This window comes from Malus sylvestris, chromosome 2, assembly GCF_916048215.2.
Source record: "Malus sylvestris chromosome 2, drMalSylv7.2, whole genome shotgun sequence".
Lineage (NCBI taxonomy): Eukaryota > Viridiplantae > Streptophyta > Magnoliopsida > Rosales > Rosaceae > Malus > Malus sylvestris.
Window position 1 is genome coordinate 7524945 of NC_062261.1, and position 17949 is coordinate 7542893.

Genomic DNA, 17949 nt, shown 5'->3' on the forward strand with positions numbered 1-17949 from the left:
GCTTTTCCTGAACTGTTTCCTAAGTAAACATCTTTCGCAAACTTGATCAGGGTAGCTAATGCACGGTAAGCCTCTCACCATCTCCTTCTTGGACAATAACTCCAGTCCCCCAAAATTAAGATGCCCAAAACGAAGATGCCAAAGGCAGGATGTGTCTTTGTAACATGTTTTGAGGCACTTTGCAACATCATTTTGAATATTCATAGGAAACATCCTATTCTTTGACATTTTCACCTTGGCAATTAATCTTCCTTTGTCATCTCTAAGAAAAAGGCTATAATTTTCATGTGAATATCATAACCTTTTTCTAAGAGTTGACCCAAGCTCAAAATGTTGCTTTTCATATTGGGCACGTAGTAAACATTTGAAATTAATTGGTGACCGCCATTTTTCAGGGGAATTAGGATATTACCTTTTCCTTTGACAGGTATTTTAGATTCGTCTCCAAAAGAAACGTTGCCACTCACCTATTCATTTAGCTCTATGAACATGCTTATTCTTCCGCACATGTGGTTGCTGGCGCCGGTATCAAGGTACCATGTATAGTCTTGGTCTCTATCATTGTTCTTGCATGCTAGTAGCGTAACGTCATTATCTTCTTTCTCTTCTTTCACATAATTGACCTTTTCATCAGATCTGTTGCTTGGAGCTCTACATTCCCAAGCATAATGCCCAAACTTTTGACAATTGTAGCATTGAACTTGAGATTTTTCATACCTCAAGTTGGAGCGCCCTCTTCCACGACCTTTTGTTGAGCTTCCTCCTCTTTCGTAGTTGCTATGGTTGTTAAAGTTCCAACCACGTCCACGTCCACGTCCATGTCCATGTCCGCGTCCTCAACCACGACTTATTCTGTACTGGCTTCTCTCGTTGTCGAAGCTTTCTTCTTTCTTCTTTGGCTGAACATGCGTCTTGAGGAGCTGCTCATCATTTCCTTGCCTCTTCTTATGTTTCTCTTCATATGCTTGTAGCGAACCCATTAATTGTTCTATACTAATTTCTTCCAAGTTTTTAGTTTCTTCAATCGTCACAACAATGTGCTCGAACTTGGGATCCAACGAGCGTAGTATCTTCTCCATAATTCTAACATCTTCTAACTTTTCTCCTTTTCTTTTTAATTGATTGGAAACGGCTAAGACTCTTGAGAAATAATCAGAGATTGATTCAGACCCTTTCATTTGTAGAGATTCGAACTCACCTCTTAATACTTGAAGACGAACCTTTTTCACTTATTCGGCTCATTTGTAAGAGGTTTGAAGTTTCTCCCATGCTTGCTTGGCAGAGGTTGCACTCGAGACCTTCTCAAAGCCACTGTCATCTAATGCTTGGTAGATGAGGTAGAGAGCCTTCTTGTCTCTCTATTTTGAATCTTTCAAACTCTTATTCTGGGGTTGGGACAGAGTAGCTTCATCTTCTGGCTTAGTGTAGCCTTTCTCCACGACTTCCCATACATCGTGTGCTCCCAAAAGGGCCTTCATTTTGATACTCCAATTATCGAAGTTGTTGTTGTCAAGCACTGGAACTTGAAAGGCTGCCATAGCGTTGCTAACCATAGCTATGGTACCACTTTGTTGGGGCTTAAAAAGATTTCACTACTTTGGAGATGTTTATCTCGCAAAGAAGAATGTAATGCAGCGGAATTGATAGGCAAGAGAAAAAAAGAATACTCAAAGTATTACACAAGATTTGTATTCACTCACAAACTTAGTACAAAAGGAAACACTCAAACACTCTTAGAAGCTTTGTTGCTTATTCTCACTTTTCACTTCTCATTACTTGCTCTCTTGGTTTTTTTTTTTTTTTTGCCAACTTACTATGGCCCACCGCCTTTGGGCTTTGCATTTCAACCACACAAGTTTACAATCAGCTAGACCTTTCTAGCATGCACACCGACATTGGCTTGCATAATGTCCTCACAATTTTTGTAGAATTTTCCAGTGCATGATCATGCACACACTCCCACCGACTTACATAGCTGGAATTTTCCAGCTACTATTACCGACATAGATTGCTAAAATTTTCTAGCATCTGCACATTGGCTTTGGGTTGGATCACTTGTCTTGGGCCGAAGACAAGATTACCTTTTAACAGTAGTGTCCAATCTCTAAAACAATGTCACATCCACTATTATGTGCCCCGTACAAGGCTGCGCCGGCGTGCTAGACCCCGACTACTGCCGTCCAATCCTCCCAGATGACATCTTTGATGGGTGGGGCAATGCTTTGTGTGAATCTGCACTCGTGGATGAGAGTGATGATATCGGTTCAACTTTTGTATGTGACTTCTGTGTTGAGCGAGTTGATCTAAAAGACTCGTTTAACATTAAGGGTTGCTCCCATTTTTACCGTCAATACTGCATTGTCAAATTCGTAGCATCCAAGCTTGATGACAATGTATCTTCCATTATATGCCCTGCACAAGGCTGCACCGGCTCATTAGACCTTGACTACTGTCGTCCTATCCTCCCAACCGATGTCTTTGATAGGTGGGGCAAGGCAATATGTGAATCTGTGGTTATCGGGCCTCAGAAGAAGAATCACTTATACTGTCCCTTTGCCACGTGCTCTGCGCTGTTGATCCACGAAGGGCCAGAGGATACCAATCAGGCTCGGTGTCCTCATTGCAAGAGAGAGTTTTGTGCGAAGTGTAAGGTTCCTTGGCATACCGAATTCAATTGCGCCATGTTTCAGAAACTGAGAGATAAGGGTGAAGACAAGATGCTGAAAGAACTTGCCAAGAATAAGAACTGGAGGAGGTGCCCACGTTGCAATTACTATGTTGAAAGAATAGATGGGTGCAGCTACATGAAATGCAGGTTAATTTCATATAATTCCCCATCAGTTTCGGAATTAAATAACTTAACTGTTATCCTTCAACTTATATAAATTTCATCTTTTGGTTCATATTTCTTTGCCCTAGTGTTCGTTGATCATCAAATTTGGTTACAATTATGGTTGCAGGTGCGGATTTGCTTTCTGTTACAGTTGTGGAATTCAAGCTGTCGAACATACCCGTTATTGTCAAAGCTGTAAGAAATAATCCTAATTATTTTCTCAAGGGACGATCTTGCTGCAGTACTACAGAAGGTTGATGCAGGTGGTTGGATACCGGAAATTAGATCATTGTTCAGTTTGTTTAATCTAATAAGATGTGTATTATCTATTGAATTCAATATTACGTACTTTTGAAATCGCAAACCTGCAACAGGGGCCTAGCGAAGTTGGTAGGGCAGTGTCCTCTGCACCAAAGTTCAAATGTTCCTCTCTCTAGTTTAGATTAGACCAAAAAATCGTCCGAATATTACTTTTTCAATTTTGTCTTGGTATGTATTATCATCTGTACTATCATATTTTTAATCAAAAGGGTTTATTCTGCTCTATAAAGAAATATAAGAAATGATGGATGATGAAAAGGATAGAGGAAGAGTGGTGGGAAGGATGTCAAAAATGCTTTTATGGGTTCATTGTCTGTCCTCCCACGTGTAGTACGAGCAGTACATTTACTTGCCACAGCCCACAAGACAGACGCCGTTAGTGAGCCCTTCATCCAACTTATGATCATTTGGTCTTGCTGCATCCACATAGTGTAGGCTGCGTTGACAGCAGTGGTGCCAACAAGGTGTTTGGGAGGACAGACAATCGAATCAGATCACTGCTTCTCAGTATTGGCAGGATTTGAGCCAACCACATAGGATTTTTTGAGACAACCATAGCGTAGCCTTCATATGTGATTTCTGTGATTTCTGTGTTGATTCAATATTCTGTGATTTCACATTTATGCTGTGAAATCAACACATAAAAGCTAGTATTGTCAAAAATGCTTTTATGCTTTTATGTGTTGATTCACATTTGATGTAGCTGCTCTATAATTACATGATTTGAGGATTTCATATGCGATATTGATTCTACCTTCATATGTGATTCCTGTGTTGAGCCAGTTAACCTGAAAGACTCATTTAACATAAGCGGTTTCACTGATTTTTACCGTCGAGACTGCATTGTTAAATTCATAGTCTCCAAGCTCCAAGACAATGTGACTCCCATTACGTGCCCTGTACCAGAATGCACCGGCACTTGAGACCCAGAGTAGTGCCGTGAAAGCCTCCCAAAAGACATTTTTGATCCGTGGGGATAGGCCTTATGTGAATCTGTGGTTATGGCCCTTACGGCGCCTCGGAAGAAAAACTTGTACCGTCCCTTCAATGTGTGCTCGGAACTGGTGATTCATGAGTATCCGGAGGGTACCACTCGGTCTGTGTGTCCTCATTGCAAAAGAAAGTTTTGCGCCAAGTGACCCTTCCTTGGCATACCGAATTTGGTTGTGACAAGTTTCAGGAACTGGGAAAGAAGGGTGAAGACAAGATGCTGGAAGAGCTTGCCAAGAAGAAGAGGTGGAGGAGGTGTCCAAATTGCAATTACTCTGTTGAAAGAATATCTGGGTGCAGCTACATCAAATGCAGGTCAGTTAATTTGTACTTCTCTACTTCTTCTATTATTTTTTGCAGATTGGTTAATTTTCTAAGGGGTTGCTTTAATAGACAACCATTTTTTTTTTTTTGGATTTTAACGAAAAGCCCACGGTACTGTTTACTTCAACGAAATACCACATTTTTACATTCAAAAGTCAAACATGGTACTATTAATTTTACCCTTTATTTTATCCTTATCGTTAAAACTCAAAATTTTCAAACCATTTTCATTAAAAAAAAAATTTCAATTATCAAACGGCCCTATTAGTGTAAAACTAAAAAAGAAAGTTTAATTGATGCAGACCTAAGCATAGCTAAGTTGCCTAGATTAATGTGCTTATTTTCTGTTGATTTAGATTAAAATAGAATATTGCTTGAAAATTTGATTAGCTGATGGATTTCTATTTGGATTTGCTCTAGATTAAGAAACTATTACCCTCCTACAACTTAAATGTACTTTACATTTTGGTATAGATTTTTTTCTGATTGATTTCTTGTTGAGTTTTTGTAGGTGTCCATATAGTTTCTGTTACAAATGTGGAGTGCAAAGTTCAGGTTACTGTACTCGTTTCAACCAACGTAGGATGACTGAGCTCGAAAAATAATGAAACGATTGATGTACGTAGTTGCTGGTCATGTTTTTTGTGATGGGATCTGGTCAAATTCTTTTGTAATTTCCTAGATTGATAATGCAAATGCTTAAAAAGCTCCCATTGCGTTTTGATTTTTGTTGCATTGATTTTTGTTTGGAATATATTGAATGGCTGGCTGATGGATGTGACGGAATAGTAAAAAGGTTAGCACAATAACATGGGAACAGGATCCCTCATGATCCTTTCAAACTGAGTTCACTAATCAATGAATTCGGCCTGTTGAAATTTGATCCAACGGCTACAAACAAGGGGCATTCTAAAAGTTATAATAATTGTAGCCGTTTGATCAAATTTCAACGGTCCGGATTCATTGATTAATGGGCTCAATTTTGGTGGATTCGGAAGGGATCCGGTTCCAATAACATGGAATGTAATTTTGTTGGAAGAGATTCTAAAAATTATATTAAACATGGTAAGATTAAGCGACAATCATGTAATTATTTTGAATTATAGTAATATTTGTAAAATTATTTTGGTTCACTTTTTTATTCGTACCTAAACTAAAAGCATCCTCTAGATTAAGATACTATAGCATCTTTTGGTACGCCATATAAAACACCAGATAATACTAATAATACAAAATCCGGTGTTTGATGTCCGTACGTATTAAATAATCACTGAACTAATAATCCAGACCATCCATTTTATCGGGTTCATGCCCGCTTAATTATACTCTCCCACGACACGATATAATTTAGTCGGGTAAGGTAGAAAACACGCTTCTCTTGCTTTCTCTGTCTCACTTGCATCGCTCGGCCTCTCCTCTCCTCCTATTCTTCTTCTTCTTCTCTCTGTTCCGCCGTCCTCTTCCTCCTTTTCTTGCAATTTTTCTTCTTCTTCTTCTTCTCTATCGGTTTCTGCCCTCCTCCATCTATTTTTCTTGCAATCTTTCTTCTTCTTCTTCTTCTCTATCAGTTTATGCCCTCCTCCATCTACTTTTCTTGTAATTTCCTTTCAATTAATTGAATTTGGTTATTGTTCTCTCTAATTTTGCACTTGATTATAATTTTTTGTATTAATTAAAATTTTAGGGTTTGTCAGTTTTCAGATCTGAAAAAAAAATTGACCTGTATATTTTTTTTATTCATTTTGCGGCCATCTCCCCTGACAGAAGAACACTACCCACTTGGTTTGTTTTCCTGGTATGGGTCGAATCGTTGAAAAAAATCAATTTGGTTGGGTTTTTGGCAAGAATTGCAAAGATCCTGAGTTAGATATGTTGAAAATTCGTACCCAGTTGAAGAAATGGATTAGGCAATTTTTCCCAACTTCTTGAGCTTTTTCTTGAATTGGAGTATTTATTATTTCCGTGTTAATATGCTAAATGGGTTTAATTTTGGTTGGTGTGGGTTATAACTTATAACCTTCTGAATTTCTCTCTTTTTTCTTTTGAGCTTTTTGATGAATTTGGTTATTATCTCGGTTGAAACTCTGAGGTATGAGTACGACCTGCAGGGAGATGAATTCATTTGAAGTGGGCTTATTGATTTCTACTCTTCTTTGGGTTTTGCAAGCAAAACTAATGAAAATGATTTGAAAATTTTGAGTTTTAATGATAAGGACAAGATAAAGGATAAAGTAAATAGTATCATGATTGACTTTTTAACGTAAAAATATTATTTCTCTTTAAAATAAATAGTATCATGAGCTTTTCGTTTAAAATTTCCTTAATTTAACCTCCTAGGCATCAATGATTGCAGGTTATATCCAAAATGGGGAAATTGAAAGTGCATTTGATTTATTTTATAGAATCTTGGCATTTGTGATGAAGCATGATGAATTCAATAATATGAGCATGCTGGGTGCCGTGTATAAATAATACGGTGATTTGGCTATAGTAGAGTACCAAATAAATATAGTATAAATTATATGATCATTAATTTGATGTTGCATTGCCAGTGGTGGAGCTAGAATTCTGAATGAGAAGGGTTCTTTCACAAATATGCATATATATATATATATATATATATATATGAGTGTGTATAAAAAATTGAATTCATAACATGTTGACATATGCAATTTGTGTAATCCTTACAAAACTGAAAAAAATCTCTTAAATTCAATACTAAGAAGAAAAAAAATGTAAAAACTCAGACAACCAAGTAAGAGGTAGGTTGTGGAAGGCTAAAGAAAATACAAAGAAGTAGAAAAAGAAAGAAAAGGGGGAGAGGTCTGCAAATGAAGAAGGTGGGTTGCTTTAGAAAATTATAGGGTGTATATTACTGTTAGGTGAGAGAATCGAACCAGAAGTGGGGTTGCTTTTTCCATTTAAAATTGCACATCTCTTTTAAAACTCCCCCGTCAAACTTATCGTTTCATTAGACAACCGAAAAGATTTAAAATCAAAACAGCTTAACGACGTCGTTTGCTTCATCTTCTTCCATGAGGTTCACACCTCAGATGAAGTCAGGATGGGTCAGAGACTACCCTAGTCCCTTGGTGGCTCCGCCCCTGTGCATTGCACTAAACGTCCGATTAATTTAGTCAGTACTATCTGATGACTATTTATCATGTTCGACTGAAATAGTCAATACAGTCTGAGCTGCCAAACGAGACCTATCTGTTTGATGCACCTCTAGATTAAGATACTATATATTATCCTCATACAATTTATTTGGACTTTACATTTTGGTATAGATTTTTGGTTCATCGTCAAAGTTGATTATTTTCTTTTCCGATGGATTTCCTGTTTGAGTTCGTGTAGGTGTCAATTACACTTGTGGAGGGCAAAGAGGTTTCTTCATCTGTCGAAACAGTGCCCACAAGCGTACGATATTTAAATATTTTTTCTGCTGATGATGACCGATTTTGAAATTATGAAAGGGCCTGTTTAGTTGCTGGCCATGCTTTTTGTGAAAGGATTTGGTCATTGTTTTTGTAATTTCTTAAATTGATGAAAAAAAACAATTGCGTTTCCAAAATTCAAGAAACCCTGATATTTATGGAATATTATTGTTACTCTGACTTTTATTGGAAGAGGTTGAATATTAACAATTGTGTGAATTATTCAAAAGCACATATCTTTGTGGAGATTGGGGCACATCAAAGGCAAGAAGGGGAAACTTAGGAGTGTATTCAATTGAAGTTTTAAGGAATTTTAATGGACTTATAAATTCATATATTTAATAGAGTTTAATAGATTTCTAGAGATTTTATGTAAAATTTTGAGTGAATTCTCTCAAATTTCAGGAAGGGATGTGAGATTTGAGAATGCTTAAAATACATTACGAAATCTCTCAAATTCCATCGATTTCCCTAATTGAATACACTTATTAAAACATCTTTAAAATCCTGATTAAATACACATTGACTTTTAGAGAATTACTTAAATTCCTGATTAAATAACCCTAAATTTGTAAAAAGAATTAAAATGTCTCAAATTCTAATTGAATACAACCCCTTACATTGTAATTAGTTTGCCAAAAACCGCAACTATTATATATATGAAAACCCTTAGATATAAGCAAGCGGTGGGGTCATTCAAAATTGCCAAAAGAAAATTTTTGTGGAAGATGGTAAAAGGTTACCACTTACAATTGTGAACCATTCAACAACCTTTAAATACGTTCACATGTTTTAGTCTATGCCAAACTATGAGTCATGCACCTTAAGCTGTAGGGTCCACCAATGACGAGATTTGGGTGGTTTTATTAATTATGATTAAACCCTCTGAATAAATTGGAATCAGATCAAAATTCGGTTGTCTTCAGAATCCTTGCTGAGCAAGGAAGCTACAAGAGGTCCAAACTTATTTAACCCCTATATTGAAACACTAAAGTTTACAAGAGCGAGCCGCCCTATCTTCCCTGGAATGAAGGCTTCTCCAGTGCTCTAAGTAGAGAGAACAGAAGAGAGATGGGCAACAAAGTTTCCAACGGAAACAGTAGGAGCAGCAGCAGCAGCAAGAAATTGAGCAAGCACGTTTCCGTCAGAACCAAACACATAGGAGGATTACATACGAAGGAAATAAATTTGGGTTTCGCTCAGATCTTGGAGAAGAACCAACATGTTTATACTGATCCAACATTTGTATGTGACTTCTGTCTTCAGTTGATTCATCTGGAAAACTCATTCAACATCAAGGGTTGCACCCATTTTTACTGTCAAGAGTGCACTGTTAAATACGTAGTCTCCAGTCTCCGAATAAATGTCACATCCATTGTGTGCCCTGTACCGGACTGCCAGGGTGTCTTAGACCCAGATCACTGCCGTCAAATCCTTCCATCCGACGTCTTTGTTTGGTGGGGCAATGCTTTATATGAGTCTGTACTTGCCCCTGAGAGCGATATTGATTCGACCTTCATATGTGATTTCTGTGTTGAGCCAGTTAACCTGAAAGACTCATTTAACATAAAGGGTTGCACCCATTTTTACTGTCAAGGCTGCATTGTTAACTTCATAGCATCCAGGCTGCAAGACAATGTCACTTGCATTACGTGCCCTGTACCGGACTGCAGCGGCGAGTTAGACATCGAGTACTGCCGTCCAATTATCCCGGAAGACGTCTTTGATCGGTGGGGAAAGGCCTTATGTGAATCTGTGGTTATGGACCCTCGGAGGAAGTACTTATACTGTCCCTACAACTCGTGCTCGGCGCTGTTGATTAATGAGGAACCAGAGGATACCAGTCAGTCTGTGTGTCCTCATTGCAATAGAGAATTTTGCGCCATGTGTAAGGTTCCTTGGCATACCGAATTTGATTGTGCCATGTTTCAGAAGCTGAAAGAGAAGGGCGAAGACGAGATGTTGGAAGTGCTTGCCAAGAATAAGAACTGGAGGAGGTGTCCAAAGTGCAATTATTACGTTGAAAGAAATGAGGGGTGTAGCTACATTTTATGCAGGTCAGTTGAAATTGTCTGCTGCCTCTAGATTTTCTGTAGATTGGTTCAATTTTTCTATGCTCGGAATCAAATCCTTAATTTGAGTTAACTGTTGTTCTGATATTTTAGTTTCTTCTAGATTTTCTGCAGTTTAGTTAATTAATTTCGAAATTAATATATATATATATATATATATATATGACTATATTTTACTGTGGAACTTTATCATGTGGTCTTTCGTTTTATTATAAATCCTATGTAAGCGGTGGATTAAATAAATTTAGTGTAAATTATCCTATTATTTATAAACAGTCCATGAGTCACGTCCAATTACATGAACATTATCTTTTTGGTGTTTTGTTTTATTCTTTCTCACAAAAGTTAGATAACTATTGTTACAGGTGTCGACATGCTTTCTGTCACAATTGTGGAGTAGAAGCCTCCGTAACTTCTCATACCCGTCTTTGTCCAAGCTGTAATGAATAATGCGTTTTTGGTCATCTTGCTGTAATACTACAGGTTAAATGCAGGATGCGGCATTACGTAAGAAGGAGGAACTCATCTATTCGCCGTCACTTTGCTTATTAATTCCTTCATGATACTAGTATTATCATCATTAATGGTTCAGTTTGTTTACATGTTTATAATATTTAATGGGATTAATATCACTTTTGGATGTTTTTTCATATATGTAGAATTTGGATCTTCCTTGTCTTTTCTATCATAGTTAATAATCCAAAGAGTATATTTTACAAGTAGTGATATCTATACATCTCATTTTATCGTTCACACACATTTTTTTAATTTTTAATCGTCGAATTGACTGAATTGAAGAATATCAAATGATAACAATTAAAAAGAAGCGTGTGAAAAGGTAAAAAAGGTGTGTGAACCACCCTATTTTACTCTATCATTCAAGACTAGTGGTTGATTTATTTCTTATTCTGCCATTCCTAGAATCAAGATCCCTAAAATTTCTGAATTACGGTGAGTTTATTTGATGTTTGTTGAAGAAAATGGAGTGGTTGATGGGTATCAATGAAATATTCCTGAGATTTTGAAGGCCCCATATGAGCAAGATTCAAACGAAGGTCTTTGCATGGTCTAAAATTTTGGTTGCTCTATTTTCTTTATATATTTTTAAGTGTATAAATTGATATAACGCAAAAGAAACTAAATAAAAATGAAGCATAGTGTGTACCTCTCTGTATCCCCTATGTTTTTGGGTTCGAAACTTTTTATTTTTTTAATACAAAAAGCATGGTGTGGTGGTTATGTAACAAAAAGCATGGTGTGGTGGTTATGTACCAATCATATCACTGTACAAAATATTGAAATTAGAACCATTCTTGCTCATCCAGAGTTCGTCTCAAGAAAAATTTATCTGTTAAACAAATCACTGATTATGATATTAATAGCATGAACTGTTAGTTTTTTTAATTGTATTTTTGCTCACTTCTTAAAGTTAGAATGATTTTTTTGTCAGTAGTTCTATATATAGCAAGGCCAAGAGTTTTGAACTGATGACCCACACAAAATATTTCCCACATGCTCGCTCGTGTGTCAACGTGCCATCCACGATTACTAGGGATGGCAACGGAGCGGATTGGGTTCGGATGTGCCATCCCCATAATCGTACCCGTTTGTTTTCTCCGTACCTGAAACCGTAAAAAACCCGAACGGGTATTCCCTGTAACCGAATCCGTCGGGTAATGGATTCCCCATCAGATAACGGTTTTCCCATAACCGTAAAATTTAACTAATTAAACAGTGAAAGGGATGAGGAGGCCGGTGGTGTTTCAGTGGCTGGTTCTCGGGGGAGTTCGAGGTGATGGTGCGAGAGGGACGAGGAGAGAGAGAGTGAGAGGTTGCAGAGATGATGGGGGTCTGGAGGGTGTGGTTTAAGGGCTCGCCAGAGACGGTGGGGTGGTGTGGGTAGTGGTGCTGTGTGTGCGTAGCTCGGGAGAAGGAGAGAGAGAGAGAGAGAGAGAGAGAGAGAGAGAGAGAGAGAGAACTTGCAGAGAAGTGAGGTGAGGGAGAGAGCACGGGAAGAAGAGAAAGGTGAGGGATGAGGGAGAGAAGATGGTGGTGTGGTCCTTGTTTTGCATGTGTGTACGCGTGCGTGTATGGTGCTCGGGGAAGGGAGAAGCACAGAGCACAAAAATGGGACTTTTGTTGTCTCAAGACTTTTGCATGTGTGGGTACGCGTGTACGTGTGGTGCTCAAGACTTTTGTAGCCGTATTAAAGAACTCAAAGGTTTTAAATATAATAAATATTTATGTGTGGTGCTCAAGACTTTTATATTCTCCCATGTAGTGTTAAAAGAACTCAAAGGTTTTAAATATAATAAATATTTATATTTTTTATTAAAGAATGAAAACGGGGCGGGTTTGGGTATGGGTTTGGAGCGAATAGCCCTATAACCATAACCGAATCCGAAACAAAAAATTTTACCCAACGGTTACCCATAACCGTAAAAAATCCAAAATTTGCTTCCCAAAATCTAACTGTTCGGACCGATTACTTGCAGGTATCTGATTTGATGAATTAAATTGTCATCCCAGTTACGGTGTCCAAGACCGATGATGACAGGCAGTGCGTGCTTGTATTGTCCCTTCAAGGATTACCAAAAAAATATAATATGTTGTATAATTGTATTGCTAATTTTTTTTATCTATTAAATTTGGAATATATCAACAAAAAATTGATTGGAATAAGTTGGCAAATTTTATTTTATTTTATTTTTTTAAATCGGGTCAGAAGTTTAGAATTTTAATAATCTATATACGCATTTCAATTTTCATTCTATTTGTGGCAAAAGTAGAATTTCGTCCAACATGATCGTGCATTGAAATTAATAAAGTAGGTAATTTTAACATACTTTCTTTGAACTTTTCACACACCTTTTTTTATTTATAGCATCAGATTGAATAAATCAATCAAGAGTAACGAACATGATTGTGTGAGGCTAAAATATGTATGTATTTTATAAAGGAAAACTAATGAAAATGGCTTGAAAACTTTGAGTTTTAATGAAAAGGACAAAATAAAGGGTAAAGTGAATAGTACCAGGATTGACTTTTTAGTGTAAAAATGTGGTTTTTCGTTAAAGTGAACAGTACCGGGTGCTTTTCGTTAAAGTTCTCATTTTATAATCTCCCTTGAAATAATTCGCATTCCTAACTTAACACATAAAGTCTTGGATAATCATTTTGGTTCCTCACTAATCATGTGTTTACTAATGGATAAAGGAGTTCTCCATTCCTCCGTCGTTATTGGATCATGAATGCTTCAAAGGGATAGGCGAGAACATTCGAAGTTAAGAAACGAAGCCGGCAGCCTGGTTTGGCTCATAACCGCAATTAAACTTTTACATGTGATTTATGTGTTGAGCAAATGCATAAGGTACTCCTCTTATTCAAGATCAAGGGTTGCACCCATTTTTACTGTGAAAAATGTATTGTTAAATTTGTTGAGTCCAACCTCGAATACAATGTCACAAACATTATGTGCCCCTTACCGGGCTGCCTCGGCATGTTAGACCTTGAGTATTGCCGTCCAATTCTCCCACGCGCCGTCATTGACAGGTGGTGCAATGCCTTGAGAAGAAAAAAGATTATTACATGGACGAGTAAATTGTAACTATGGTCCCTTAACTTTAACTCAATTGGAGCAATGGTCTTTCAACTAAAAATTCATTACCATTGGTCCTTCAATTCATCAAAACGTGCAGCTATGGTCCCTCAACTTTAATTCAACTGGAGAAATGGTCCCTTAACTTTAACCCAATTGTAGCAATGGTCATTCCAACATAACTCGTTTTGACAAAATTTTTTACGTAGTTGACGAAAAGGATCATAATTACACACTTTGATGAGTTGAGGGACACTAATTATATAAATGGTTATTCCAACATAACATAATTTGACAAAATTTTGAAGAAATTGATGAAAATGACTATAGCTACACATTTTGATAAGTTGAGGGACCAATGGTAATGAATTTTTAGTTGAGGGATCATTGCTCCAATTTAATTAAAGTTCAGGGACCATTGCTATAATTTACTCTTACAGGACTGACTACAAGTTCTTGTACTGCCCCTACGAGGATTGCTCAGCCCTGTCGTTGCTTCATAAGAATTATGATGGCACCAGATTGTCTTGTTATGTATGTTTTTATTGCAAGAGAGACTTCTGCGCTACTTGTAAGGTTCCTTGGCATACAGGATTTGATTGTACCAATAGCTATGAAGAGTGGATGGTGGAGGAGCTTGGGAAGAAAAGTAACTGGAAGAGGTGCGCAAGTTGCAATTACAACGTCGAAAAATCTGATGGGTGCGATAACATGAGATGCAGGTCAGCTATATATACACACTTCTGCTGTTAAATTAGTTAATAGAAAAGTTGACATAGGTTGAACACTTTAATGATATAGGGGAGTGGTCAGTTAGTAACTTAATACGGCTAACTAACCTGTGCAAAATTTCACTTAGTTCGAAAGGTTTAGTTATTTTATGTGATATGATATATAGATAAATAAGTGGTTGGTGATAAACCATAAAATGTTCTTAATACTAATTTAAAGAATTGAAGGTTTTCCGATTTGAGTGAAAATTTGCAAGTATGACCTAAAACAACACGTTTGTTTGCCTTCACTAACTTGGACTGGACTGGACTAGTTTTTAGTGTAATCCTCTGTTTGTTGGCTCCCAGGACTAAGTTTAAGGGGGCGTTTGTTGCGCCGGACTATCTCGGACTGGACTAGCTTCAAGGACTAAGCTGGACTGGCCTAGACTAGACTAAGCTGGACTAACTTAGTGAAGCGTTTGGTGCAGTGTTGGACTAAGAAGCTGGATAATAACAAATTCTAATATTATATTATTTAATATATAAATTATTAATATTTTATTATGATCTAGGTGACCGGAGATGACGAGGAGTCTATCGGAGTGGCTGTTGAGCATGACGAGGACGAGAGAGGATAGTCTTAGCTAGTCCCATGATTATTAGGGGGTCTCGCTAAGACCTCTTAGTGAAGGGTTTTGTCCATGCTAGTCCCCTTTAGTCTCATTAATGTTAGTCCCAGCATGGAACAAATACAGTATTGGACTAACAGCTAGTCCAGTCCAGTCCAGTCCCACTTAGTGAGGGCAAACAAAGTGGGACTCGCTTTCACTAACTCTTTCGTTAGGTGGTCCAGCGAGACCCCCCAAATATGAGCGGACTAGCTAAGATCGTCGTCGTCCTCCTGCTCACTCGCCTCTTCATGTTCGTCCTGCTCGCCCTACTTGTCATGCTCGTCTTGATCATCCTGATCGATCTCTTCCTGATCGCTGGACTAACCACATCGACCACGCTCGCTCGCTCGCTCGAGCAGGCCAAGAAATCGTCAGTCTCTCTCTGACTCATCATTTACAAATTCCATTTGTTGTTTTGATTATGTGAAATCTGGATTGCTTTGATTCTGTGAAATCTGGGTTGGTCTTATGCTGCGAAATTGTTTGTTCTTCAATGATTGCTGCTTCTGGGTATTCTATGATGTAGTTGTACGAATTTGATTTCTGCTTCTGTGAAATTGCAAATTCCATTTGCTACCACTGTAAGTTAATTCATCTGTGTCTCTTGATTCAGTCTTTGACTCCTGATACATTGTTTAGGTGGCTTTTAACCTCATGCATGACAGACATGCACTCCCTCTGTCTCGCTGTCTCTCTTATTCAGTTATTCTGGTTCACACTTGACTCATATTTGATGTTTTGTTTTGGTGCTTGAGCATAAACTTTTGGTGGGTTGATTGCTTCGCAATTGAAATTGAATTTGCATGGGGTGAGGTGGGGGGTGGGTTTTCTGTCTGTCCCTTTGATTGATTGAACTAGAACTATATATCCATCGTCAAAATTCAAGAGAGATAGAGGATATAATTTGTATTTAATTTGGTCCGTTATATTATTAGTATATGATGCGTTTGTATTGATCAAGTTGAATTTGGGTGGTTTGGTAGAGAGTGCGAGAGAGAGAAGTAGTAGTACAAGTGTTTTCGGTGCAATGTCACTTTCTATCGGCATGGTCTGTATCCAATCCAACGATGATATTGATATTTGAATATTTGATTGCATTTCCCTTCAATTTAATTTAATCCAAATTACAATTCGGATTGATGCTTCTCCGATTCTCCTCTCTTCTCCTCTTGTCTTTACATTTTGATTTCCACCTACATATTCTTCCATTCATTCCTTCCTTCATTCAAACATGCCTCTTTTCTTTCTATAATTATATCTCCTGCTTGCAACTTTCCATGTCATGAAATTTCATTTGGATTTGGGTGGCAATTTCCTTTCTTCTTCTCGTTGTTGTTGTTGTTGTTGTTGTTGTTGTTGTTGTTGTTGTATTGGGAGGCTGTTCGTTCGTGTTGCCATTGGCAAATGAAGCTCGAGTATTTAGACATCTGGCTGCCTTACTTTTCTGGGACAAGGACTAGAGGTTTGTAGCTGCCTAAACCCCATGATACAATGATGCTTTGTTTCTATTACTCTGCATTTCTTCTATTCTATTTCATTTTGAATGTATATCACTACTACTCCGTTGGCATGACATTTTACTTGATTTTAAAGGCTTCGAATTTGATTCCAAAAACCATTGCTTTGCGGTTGCCGTTGTAATCATTCAAATTTTGTTAATCAACTTGCTGTCTAATATGTTTTCTAGTTATCTGATGGAAGACCAATAATAAGGAAATAAAGAATTGAAAAGAAATAGTTACATGTGATGGATTTAAATTCCCTTGCTTTCCTGCACACCTTCGTAGATTATCATCTTCAGCGTTTTGTATCCTCTGGATTCCAGGTTCCAATGCATGATAATTCATTTTACAACAATACTACCCATAGTTGAAGTGGTTCCCATACCAAATGTCAGCGTCTCTTGTAGCAATACTAGGAGGTGTTGCAGGAGCCGTGACTTTGGTGGGGATCAGTATCATACTCATATGGTTCTGTATATCTTGCAATAGGAATGTTTCAAGAACTTCTGAAATTGGTTCTTAAGGTAACTCTTACATATGGTTCTTCAGGTAACTCTTATATCACATATGATCACTGTTCTAACCTTACAGGTGAAAGAAAAAAAAATTAATGAATTTGCAAGGCCTCTTGACATATTGGTTTTCTCTTTCACGGCATTCAAGTATTATATAATTTTGAGTTTGTTTTAGGGTGATAGGGGTTGTGCATTAACTGCTTATATATATTTGAAGAATGACCAGTATATGTTGTTTGAACAAAATTTAAAAAACTCTTTGTACAGGTTCTGGTCGTAAGTTTGAATCAGTTTTTTTTCTTCCTTACCAACTTTTCTTGCTGATGAATTTGATCGACTCGTGTGAAAGATACACTTCCTGCTGAACCACAACGAAGAAATGGAAGGTATGCACCTTTATTAGCTTCTGTCTTGGGTTGATGTTTTGTTGCCGTTGATGAGGAAATGCACCAGAATGAAGTGCGGAGTCTGCGGACTATACTAATACACCAAGTTAGAGAAAAGCAGCAGCATTGGTGATGTTTTAATCAGCATCCTCAGTAAGTGTACAAAGAAGCACAATTCTTGGAGTTGCTTCTTTGGGGTAATTGTTGTGTTGGTTGTGCCATGAATGTATCGTTCATGTTGTATCATAGTCGTTGTTTGATTCAATTGTTGTAAGTTATTCTTTGGACGAAATCGTTAAACAGGAGTTGTAAAATTCAATTGTTTTGTATGGAAAGCTACGCTCAAAGTGCAAATGATGTCTCTCTATCAAATTTAGCAAAGTCAGATAGTGATGTTACAATTGTATGTTAAAATTGGGATGAATGAATATGGTATTATTCATGGATTTTGGGAGGCTGTGGAGAAGAAATCAAAATTTTCTTCCTCCAAATTTGTGGTATGATAAGTTTGAGTTTTTAACAATTTTGGGACATATGGGTTGCTGAATGTTTATAGATTTCTCAATTTTAGAGGCTTAGAAGGATTT

General features: G+C 37.4%; 3 protein-coding genes across 5 annotated transcripts; all 3 read left to right on the plus strand.

The window, feature by feature from the left end:
• Positions 1–1923: 1923 nt before the first annotated feature.
• On the plus strand, positions 1924–5192 carry LOC126608118 (E3 ubiquitin-protein ligase RSL1-like). The gene is made up of 3 exons (XM_050275909.1): positions 1924–2815; positions 2961–4459; positions 4980–5192. Exons 1-2 carry the CDS (start codon positions 2130–2132, stop codon positions 3037–3039), a joined length of 765 nt encoding a protein of 254 aa, XP_050131866.1. The 5' UTR covers positions 1924–2129; the 3' UTR covers positions 3040–4459; positions 4980–5192.
• A 3676-nt stretch (positions 5193–8868) lies between these two features.
• On the plus strand, positions 8869–10696 carry LOC126608129 (E3 ubiquitin-protein ligase RSL1-like). 2 transcript variants are annotated; one of them, XM_050275922.1, is made up of 2 exons: positions 8869–9962; positions 10343–10696. In XM_050275922.1, the coding sequence occupies exons 1-2, from the start codon at positions 8977–8979 to the stop codon at positions 10425–10427; spliced, it is 1071 nt and encodes a 356-aa protein (XP_050131879.1). In that variant the 5' UTR covers positions 8869–8976; the 3' UTR covers positions 10428–10696. The 2 variants fall into 2 exon arrangements, with proteins under 2 accessions (XP_050131879.1, XP_050131888.1); XM_050275931.1 differs by having other exon boundaries at positions 10461–10696.
• Positions 10697–15146: 4450 nt separating this feature from the next.
• On the plus strand, positions 15147–17716 carry LOC126608139 (uncharacterized). Of its 2 annotated transcripts, none has more exons than XR_007617755.1 (2): positions 15147–16421; positions 16785–17716. XR_007617755.1 is itself a non-coding variant. In XM_050275943.1 (2 exons), exons 1-2 carry the CDS (start codon positions 15157–15159, stop codon positions 16948–16950), a joined length of 339 nt encoding a protein of 112 aa, XP_050131900.1. In that variant the 5' UTR covers positions 15147–15156; the 3' UTR covers positions 16951–17716. The 2 variants fall into 2 exon arrangements, 1 of the variants encoding a protein (XP_050131900.1); XM_050275943.1 differs by having other exon boundaries at positions 15147–15329.
• Positions 17717–17949: the final 233 nt, after the last annotated feature.

Excerpts from the sequence above, each read along its gene's own strand:
- LOC126608129 (XM_050275922.1), top strand. The coding sequence starts at position 8,977 with ATGGGCAACAAAGTTTCCAACGGAAACAGTAGGAGCAGCAGCAGCAGC. Across the intron at positions 9,963-10,342 it reads TGTAGCTACATTTTATGCAG|GTGTCGACATGCTTTCTGTC; the intron begins GTCAGTTGAAAT and ends CTATTGTTACAG.
- LOC126608139 (XM_050275943.1), top strand. The coding sequence starts at position 15,157 with ATGAGCGGACTAGCTAAGATCGTCGTCGTCCTCCTGCTCACTCGCCTC. Across the intron at positions 15,330-16,784 it reads CTCGAGCAGGCCAAGAAATC|GTTCCAATGCATGATAATTC; the intron begins GTCAGTCTCTCT and ends TCTGGATTCCAG.
- LOC126608118 (XM_050275909.1), top strand. The coding sequence starts at position 2,130 with ATGTGCCCCGTACAAGGCTGCGCCGGCGTGCTAGACCCCGACTACTGC. Across the intron at positions 2,816-2,960 it reads TGCAGCTACATGAAATGCAG|GTGCGGATTTGCTTTCTGTT; the intron begins GTTAATTTCATA and ends TTATGGTTGCAG.